General features: G+C 36.4%; 2 protein-coding genes across 2 annotated transcripts; one reads left to right on the forward strand and one right to left on the reverse strand.

Moving 5' to 3' along the window:
- Positions 1-355: 355 nt before the first annotated feature.
- LOC132185282 (non-specific lipid transfer protein GPI-anchored 10) lies at positions 356-1,933 on the forward strand. Its single transcript, XM_059599075.1, has 3 exons — positions 356-698; positions 819-899; positions 1,788-1,933. Exons 1-3 carry the CDS (start codon positions 356-358, stop codon positions 1,931-1,933), a joined length of 570 nt encoding a protein of 189 aa, XP_059455058.1.
- A 1,812-nt stretch (positions 1,934-3,745) lies between these two features.
- Positions 3,746-6,770, reverse strand: LOC132184464 (uncharacterized). Its single transcript, XM_059598106.1, has 2 exons — positions 6,302-6,770; positions 3,746-4,206 (listed from the first exon to the last, which is right to left on the reverse strand). Exons 1-2 carry the CDS (start codon positions 6,722-6,724, stop codon positions 4,033-4,035), a joined length of 597 nt encoding a protein of 198 aa, XP_059454089.1. The 5' UTR covers positions 6,725-6,770; the 3' UTR covers positions 3,746-4,032.
- Positions 6,771-10,241: the final 3,471 nt, after the last annotated feature.

Raw genomic sequence — 10,241 nt, forward strand, 5'->3', positions numbered from 1 at the left:
GTCAAATTACTTAAAATCAAGCTAAAAACATTTCTCAGGTAAAGTGATGGGGGGAGATTTTGAATTCGTGTGTAAAAAGTAAAAACAATGGAATAATAATGCATGTCTTTAAATGTTTTTCATTTCATTTGAAACTGATCAAATTACTCAGATTTTGGGCTTCATTTTCTAATTACAGGTGTCATCTCTTTCACTTAGAAGTTAGTTATGTACCTGCAGTGAGAGAGGGAACAGGAACTGCGTGTAGAAATATCACACACCAGGCATGTTGCAACTCACACTCAAACAATGCACTTTTCCATCTATTTACACACCTTTGGGCAACCCTAATTTCTCAAACACAAAGAACCCGCCAATGGCTTTTCTTCCTATTGCCATCCCCACTCTCATCCTACTGCTTCTCATTTCCCTTCCAACCGCCACCCTTTCGCAAGATCCCAGCTCCTCCGGCCCCTCCATAGCCCAATGTGCGCCGAGCCTGCTTCCGCTTGCCCCGTGCGCACCATTCGTACAGGGAACAGCTCAGTCGCCGTCACAGCCGTGCTGCAGCAACCTCAAGCAACTCTATACCCAGGAGCCACACTGCCTTTGCCTCTTGCTCAATGACACCACCTTCAACTCTTTCCCTATTAACAACACACTGGCTCTGCAGCTGCCTCTTCTTTGCAGCCTCCAAGTTAACATCTCCCCTTGTTCAGGTACATTATTCTTTTGTGGGGCTATATTAATTTTCTTTTGTGAATTATTAAATATATATAATTATGTTACCAGATTCATGGAGATATATATATTAATTTTCTGCTTATCTGTGAATCAAGGAATAAATCTGCCTTCTAATACTTCCTTTGGGACAAACACCAACTCTACTGTCGGGACAAACACCAACACGACTGTTGCTGGTATGTAAAACAATTAACATCTCTTACATCTTTGTAACTTTGCATATCCCAAAAGTTAAATTAAATAAGACAAATTGAATTTAATTATTTAATTTATATTCTAGGGGTCCAATTGGATTTGTGATTTCAAAAATTGTGATTTAAAAACTGCATTTTTTGTCTATAAAATTGCAATACTAAATGTACCCTAATACTGTGAGCCCTAACACATAAAATATTTAATAAAAATCGTAAATTGTTATACAACAACCATAAAACTGCAATAGTGCGGTGGTAAAAATCAACATTTGGATCAACAAGGGCTTTGTAAGAAAAATAAAAATCAGTAATCGATTTTCACTGACACTTCATCTCAGTTGTATACCAGACGTATAACAATGTATTAAATAGCATTACTCATATTTAATTGAAAATTATAGGTAAATAACAACAAGAAGATTAAATTATAGGTAAATTATAGCATTACTCATATTTGTATTAAATGTTATGATACCATATTAAACCACCACTTATCCTAAAAATTTAACGTGATAGGAAGGGTAACCTTAATTATTTAAATTAATATTTAATAGTGTGGCCCACGAAATAGTCAACAATAGATGGTATAGACGTGTAAAGTTAAGGACCCCACTATGAGATATGATATACACACTCCAACTCCTATACTCTCACTCTCACACTCTCCAGCGTAACTTTTAAAATTATTATTGGATCAAAATTTAATAATGATTCATCACAAATTCAATTGTGATTTTAAAAGTCTCATAAGGAAATGTGAGAGTTGGAATAAGAGTTGGAATGCTTTTCCATAAAGGCTTTCAAATCGTCATTTTCAGCCCTTTGATTTCTAAATTTTGTGTTTCACAATCTTTTTAATTGGAGTTTCAGCTTCTCCAACGGTTCAAGTGCAACCAAGAACCAACATCATGGGATCAGGCATCGGCAGAAGCACCAGCACCAAATTGAGGGGAGAAGGTGGCTACGCACGAGCGACAACTCTGGCAGCTTTTCTATTGACAATATTACTGTATTAATGTTTTTATGGTAATTAGTGGTTGTGTTTAGAATTAGAATCTATCCATTTCATTTGAACTGGATAATATCTAGTTAATTATAGTGGAGGAGTATTTATGTCCCTTCAAAAAGTGAAAAGACAAAATTACCCCTCTACTATAACTAACTGGATATTATCCAATTTGTTTGAATTGGAGATGATCATGTTCCTTGTGTTTAGGAGATGTTTAGTGATTTAATCTCGAATTTATGACCGACATAAATTGATTATGATGTTAACTACTTTGACTTGATGAATATTATTTTCTTTCTATTTAGTTGGAGTAAAAAGATAATGATAAGGAAAAGACATCTTTCCCGAGTTTAGAGGTGAAGGAGATACAGCAAGAGAGGAAGGAGACCTGGCCAAAGTACCAATTCGAACATATAAAGTAGGCTTCAAATAAAGTAGTTTGCTAACTGGCCGAATAGAAGTAGTGTAGTTCCGTCAGCTACTTAGGTAGAGTTACGTTCCGTAAGGGCCTAGCCTACTAGTAAAAAGGGGGCTTTACACACGGAGAAGAGAAGAGGGAAAGAAACACTTTTTCTAAAAAATCCACTACCTGGCTGCTCTATGTATCAGCGCTGGAGACGTCGGTAGTCTCAAAGCCGTCCCTTCCCCCACTCTTTACTTTATTGGCTCGTTTTGTAGGAATAGAGTAGTCAAAGTAATTGCGTCTACCACTGAAGGCAGCCAATAGTCACTCGGGGCTTTAGTACTACTTTTATTTTTCGTTAGTTAAGAGAGACGGAGATGAATACTCTATCTCATCTCTAACTCATTTCTTATCTGACTTTAAAAATAAATAAATAAAAAAGATAGCAAGTTCTATGCACAAGTTTTTTTAGTGCTTTCTAATTCACAAGAATAGAAGCCTTTCTTTTGTTGAGTTGCAGAAATATGCAACAGGATAAAGGAAACCGATTGAGAAACTTGCATGAGGCTGGCTATTCACTCACTTTTTTCTGCGAATGTGCAGCGGCGAGAAGCCAACTAGAATAATTCTAAATACTCATCTCTCATTCTACTCTCATACTACTGGGCTAATGTGACAATGCCCATCAACCCTTTAATTTTTTTTTTTCTTTTCATAATAGAGGTTGATCCAAAAATTAATGGACACTGCCACATCACCAAAATGACATAAAAGTGGGATACCAAATGAGTATGGAGCATAATGAGTTGTTTGGAAAAAATGACACCACGTCAATGGCAAATTGAGAGTGAGGAAAACTAGGAAAATTGACGTGCTTAAAAGTGCCACTTGACAAAATTAGTTTGTATAGATCATTTTGGATATAAATTTCGGATAAAAATTAGCTACAAACTGGTTTATAGGTTTCTAGCTAATTCCTACAAACCAATCTAATAAATTGCCAAATGTCCCTAGAAAAACACGTGTTTTTTTTAATAGCATGCGCTTCTCACATTTTTTTTAATAGCAATAATAAGATGCAAGTGCTTCTCACATACTTTAGGAGCACGTCACTTTACTCCTTACTAGACTGCTTTGTAGGAATTATGCTACTTTATGTCCATAACTTTCCTAAAAATTGGGTCCTCTAACCTAGTCTCTAAAGCACCATGTGTTCTTTTAGCATTTAAGAAGCACACAATTTTTTATTAATGCTATTTGAAAAGCATAAGAGAAGCACATGATGTTATGAAAAAATCATGTGTTTCTCACATGCTAAAAGACATAGCACTTTTAGAGACCGGATTAGACGAATTTTCCTACAACCCAATTTGTACGAAATTTCTATATGAAACTTCGAATCCTTAAAGAGTCGAATTAAAAACGTTCCCTATCAAATTACATTTTCTACAATATCTCAAGCTTGAAGAGTGTAATTTATATCAAATTTGGTACAAGAACATGGGAACAGCAGAGGTCATATCAATAGGTGCTTCAAATTTTTCTGCATCATCTAAAAGTTACAGTACATATATGCAGAAAAATTATCATGCAAATTACCTCGAAGCCCTCAGTGGGAATGATTCTTTGTCTAGAATTATATCATGTGGTAGATGAAGACCTTAATTTGTTTCCATTGACTACTATAGAGAGAGAGAGAGAGACTATTCCAAAGAAGGAGCCACCTCAGTTGGGTTGGACTCAAACACATCAGAGTTTGATGAATCAGGTTCTTCTAAAAGCTCTCGAGACTGGATTGATTCTTTGTATGCGGGAGTCTGCTTAAAATCTGTCGCCCCTTCGTTGTATGTAGCCACAGCAATCCCACATGCAATTAGCTGTCAAGACACAAGTGCAGAATATAAGCCTTGATGGCCCTCAAGTCAAATTAGAATGTTGCACAAGAAGCAGAAACTTTAAAACTAATTCCAATGTACAGGACAGATATCATAATTAAGCATTGTTTAGAAATAATTAAGGCTCATAATTACTTTGTATCTGAACAAAAATAAGGCTTCTCAACGTTCACATGCTTAAACAAGGGCTTCTCAACCTTGGTAAAAGTTTTTTTTTGTTCCTAACCAAAAAGGATAGGAGTTCTGGGCTGGGTTTGATCATAGTAACATCTACCAATTGGAAACCAATGACAGAAGAGGCTTAGACGGGAAAACCATAGACACTTTCTCAAGTCGGTTTAGTCATAGCCTCTTGAGCCAGCCTCACTAAAGGCATTAGTAGACACCTAGTTGGTGGCGTGAAAATAATTCCAGATGCTTCCCATAGCAAGATTGGTATAAGTATTTGAAAATAAGGCTCAGTATAGATATTGTTTTTTTTAGATGAAGACAAGGAATGAAGAAACTACCATTACCCTTGCCCTTGAAGCATCATTAGTAACAACTATTCCCACAAGAAGTATAATTTGGAACAATTATGTCCTTGTTATTTATATATTCATCCATTCATTCAATTAAGCAATTGTACTAAACCAACATCAACTAAGCCACCAAAGCAAAACAACTAGCATGTCAACATTATCACACAATCAAGGGATGCATTTGTTCTTATTTTTTTTTATATGTAGATGCATTTGTTCTTATTAAGATGCACTTCTCACACCTCTTTGTTGCTAAATCCAAATAATTATATTTTTTAGCTAATGAAGATTGTGTATGCAAGATCATCTCAGTCTAAGAATATTCCAACTTTCCAATCGATATTAAAGGACACTTTACATGGATCCTATATTGGGAAGCTATATTTTGGTAGCCTACCTAGATGCTTCCACTAAATCCATTTGTAACTTAGTTTCTAGTTGCTTTTGCCATCAATCACCTTTTTTTCAGTTTAGGAAAAAATAACCTAAACCTAACAATTATAGTGACATCGTGGCGAAATCATTTCAATGAAAACATCAAATTTTAGAGGTAAGACTTTATAGACAGGTTGAAAGAGTTTTTCATTCAAGGGATAAGTAGTTTGTCGTTTTGTAATCAAACTTGATGCAAAGATAAACTTAGGGCAAGAGTGGTCATGTAGGTGGGAGGCATGAGAGTGAGATCTTCATGGTTCAACTTCAATTGTTCAGCTGATCTTATTTGGGGAATCCATCAGCTTCATTTTTGGCGGAGGCTACTAGCAGTATCCATACTTTAAAAGAAAAAAAAACCATTACATAAACTATCACTAGTTTCAAAAAACTAAGTGGAAGGTACCAAGCATAGATAGGGTTCAAAACAAGAGCACCAATTCCAACATTATAACAAATTACTATCTGTTTGATAGAAAATAATAAATTTACTCACTTAACCATTATCTTACAACTCTCTGTCCGAGTTTCAGTAGCATATAGATTTAGGGATGTCATACAAGGTCCTATATTCAGCAATTAGATAGGAGTATGACAGTTGACAATTTACCCCATATCCCTAAACCCTAAGCAGATGAGAATGGATAAATTTAAGCAAATACTCAATATATAGTCTGGCAGAAGCAAAAGCGATCAGTTGAAGGATGAAAAGAGTTGCAAATACACAATTTTGTCTTCTCCATCCTAATTTCAGTAACATATAGATAAAGAGTGGTGGGGGGACGAGGATCCTCAGAGAATTGAGTCACTTTACACACAGTTGTAAGGTTTGGAGCAAAATGGTATGCTCTATTCACTTGACTCCAAAATCTATAATTCATTGAGATTGAAAGTTAATTATTATTATTATTATTATTACTATCAAATTCTACATTCAGTGTCAATGGGCTCAACTCTTTCGTGTTTGTCATAACAATTTTCTAATTCCGCAACACCCAAGCCATGTCAAACATATATATAGCATCGAATTATCTCAACAGAAACAAATACAACGATTACCCAGTAAATATAAAATCAAAAAAGCAACAAAATTAACCAAGATGAACAAAACCAAGTGAACATACCGCGAAAACGATGCCAAAAGCCCACATGTACTGTACAAAGAAACCAAGAGCGTCCCACTGCGGCCCTTCCCAGAAATCAGGCTTGGTACCCGGAAGCTCTGGCAAGAAGTATCCACCATCAGCAGCAGCGCCACCATCTGCAACAAAACCAACATTCTCAATGCTAGACGTATCCTCTGCCGTACGCTGTAGCTGCTTTTCCTCTTGGTCTTTGGTTGTGGCGGTGCCCCTCCGGTCCTTGCTGTCCAGCCGCCCGGTGCGGGAGGAGAACCTCTTGGCTGAGACCACGTGGAGACTGGCGGTCCTAGTCGACAGCGGGAAGAGGACGTGGCGCCGGATGGGGAGGTGGGTGTACGGGTTCTTGGTGGTATTGCCGAGGAGGATAGCTGCTCCTCCTCCACCGTTGCCAATTGTCAGAGACATCGTGGAGTGGATGAGAGTTGTGAAGCACAGCGCGTGGATAAGAAAGGAGGGGAAATGTATGTTGGTGACGACCCTTTTGTTGGGCCAACCGGAGTGGGCCGAGATTGTGATAAGATTATACTGCGGCACCAGTTATCGACGCATCAGCTACTTGTTGCAGCGATAATTCTGAAGCGGTCGAAAAGTAGTTTAGAAGGACGAGAATCTGACTATGAACGGATCAATATTCCGTCGTAATATCTAGAAAAGAAAATACCAATTTTAGCCTAAATGTAAGAGCATTCCTTGCGACCTCACCGAAAATCATTTTTGGTTATTTGGGTAAGGCAATTTAACAAAAGTGACTAAAATCCTCTATTTTCAGCCTCACCATTTTAATCCAAAATAAATTGTGAGTGAATAGTACTCACTAAAGATAGTAAGTATTATTTACTCACCAAATGAATAAAAAATAATATAACCTCTCTCTCTCCTTCCATATTATTTGGGAAAAAAAAAAAAAAGTCTCCAAGAGGTAGTTCAATTGGATGGGACCACGCCTAATAAAGCAGAAGTTACTAGTTCGAATTGTCCTTCATCTCTTATAAGAAGATGTCCAAAAAAAAAAAGTCAAAAAAAATATAATTAAGTATTTGAAAAAGAATATTTAAATGGAATAGTAAAAGTTGATAGTTAAAATAGTGGGGCTACTAAGTGTGCTTAAAAAAAAATGAGTAATTAAAATAGAGAAAATTATACTTTTAATTATTTTGATGAGTAAAATTTGTTGAGGCTATAAGGAATGCTCGTGTTATTTCAACTCAAGAAGAGTTTTAACCCTAAAGCTCCTTTTCCGTATTGAATAAAAAATTAAAATGTTTAAGAAGATAAATATTGCTATTTTTTATGTTCATTTTAAGGGTTAGTGGCCCCTAAAAAAAAAATAAAAGCCAAAGGAACTTACGAACTTTTTTCGATAGGACGCCGACGACAAGGCATAACCCCTTGGGTCCGGGGGCCAGCCCAAAAGCCCCTAGCCAAGTGTTAGAACAGTTTTCGATTTGTGTAAATTGCACGTTCTTCGAGCCACTAATGCGTCATTCGCGTTCCCTTAATCCTTGTAAAACAATAACCGTCAATGTATTCCATTGATCCTTGCAAAAACAATAATTGTTAATAGAGGTCTCATCTGTGTTCCCTTAATTTCTGCAGAACAGTAACTATCAAGAAAGGTCTCATTTTAACTATCAAGAGAGGTCTCACTTTAATGACTTTATCTCACGTCAATGACTTACTTTAATGAGTTTATCTCATTTTGATGCCTAAGCCAGTATTTATGAAAAAAATATGTGTAGTGCATAAGATTTTAGTATGAGATTTGTATTTGAAGTATAGACCTTTTTATAGGCTAGGAAAATATAGTGAGACCTGGATTAAGTCTTCTACTTTAACGTGAGATGAGAATGCTAAGAGTTTGATTTGAACACAAAGTTTAATTCCAATTCATTTTGAAGTCGAACTGTTGGTTGGATTATTCAAGAAGTCTTAATTGGATCTGGTTTGTGACTCCTACTCCAATTCAGCTTGGAGTAGGAAGCTTATCCGGATTTCTTGGGATGAGACCTTATCCCGGTAGTCCAAGGTTCAGACGTGGACATACTCTTATGCAGATTAAGGGATGAATATCCTTGACATACTTTTGTGGTGAGACCGATACCTGAGTTTCCGAGACATGCATGTCCCGAGCCTTGGCCGGAGGAGTTGAACTTTAGCCCCGGAATGTGTCCATTCCCGGGACTCAATCCAGATGTGCCACCTATCGTGGTTTTTGGGAATTAGCTTGTTCCGAGGAATTGGGAATGACTCATTTGAGTGCTTGACTCCCGGGGTAGGCCTATCGAAGAGTCATGATAACTCGGTTTGGGGCCCATAATCCTTTGGGCCGGTTCTGGCCTTGAGGCCCATGGTTCTTTTGACTGGCCAGTGTAGGTGGGATTATTCCCAACACCATGGATGATTTAATCGAGGGTTTCATCAATCAGGCACACATATAGGAATCACTAGATAAGTAAGGACATCAATCTTTTACTCCCTTACCTATTTTGAACTCAGGATTCCCAAAGGGAAGGTCGACCATGTAACATAGGAGATCAGTGGGGAAGACCCATAAGGAAAGATCTTTGCCATTACTCATCACCTTCCATAACTACAAAAATTTCCACATTTAATAACATTTGAATAGTGACGTTTTTATAAAATGTCACTAAAATGCAACTTTTTAACTGTTCAAATGTCAATATTCATAAAATAGTGATATTTGAATAGTGTTACTGTTCACACACCAATATACACGCACGAACAGTGACGTGTGAATAGTGTTACTATTCAGGAGTCACTATTCGTGCACGAATAGTGATTCACACGTTATTTTTCACGCATAAATAATGACGCGTAAACAATAAAATGTATCAAAATTTGAAAATTTTGGCGCCCAAAGTTTGCGTTTAAAACAACAACCCACACCCAAAAAGTTCAAAAAATTTCCACTTTCACCCACACATAAAATTTTTTAAAAAATTAAGCCACCTTAGAGGTGGCCGACGCCACCTCTGGGGTGGCTCACTGGCCATGGCTCACAGTAAATTTTATTTGAATTTGTTTTATTTTTTTAAAAAAAAAAAAATTAATTTGATTTTTTTGTTATATATATATTGGTAAAATTTATTTATTTTTTATAATTTTTTAAAGGGTGATAACGTTTGAATAATGAAGATGTCATCTTCTAGAAGGTGATGGGTACTGTTCACACGTCACATTCTCAAAGGTGACGTGTGAATGGTAAAAAGGGCATCTTTTAGAAGGTGATGTACATTGTTCACACGTCACCTTCTAAAAGGTGTCGTTTTGCGAAAAATGTATCCATTTAATGCCGTTTTCACTGTTCAAATAACATTAGTCTATGCACTTTTTGTCATTTTGAAAAAATCAATATTTGAACGTCACTAGCTTAATAATGACGTTTTTTTGGGCCAAAAAAGTCATTATTTTTGAGTCATTAAATTGGAGAATTTTTGTAGTGCATATTGGACCATCTCCCTTTTAATACTTGTTGGATTTTGCCTGCTTGCCTTATAAAAGATAGCTCCATATAAGAAGATTAAACCATAAGCCCAAGGTACTTTATTATTATACTAATTTAGGCGTCAGAGTATTCTTTGTCGACTTTCTACAACAAGTCATTGGTGTTTATGTTTAAAGTTGTTGCATCAATTCTCGATTACATACTTTAGGTTTAGAGCCGTTTAGGAATCCAAAGCTATGAATAATATCAACAATGGAGATGAAAAAAAAAGTGTGTTTATATATCCAAACTAATGAAAACAAAACAACCCAAGTCCATCTTTGCTGTGATCCAAATATTGGAGGCACTTATAACATTTCACATATCTTTAAGATTGAGCCACCAAAAAAGATTTCTTGCCTTCCAAGTTTCATCAATGTCAACTCAATCAGATTTTAGCTCAAAGAAAGAGGCCCA

This window comes from Corylus avellana, chromosome ca6 (genome assembly GCF_901000735.1).
Source record: "Corylus avellana chromosome ca6, CavTom2PMs-1.0".
Taxonomy (NCBI): domain Eukaryota; kingdom Viridiplantae; phylum Streptophyta; class Magnoliopsida; order Fagales; family Betulaceae; genus Corylus; species Corylus avellana.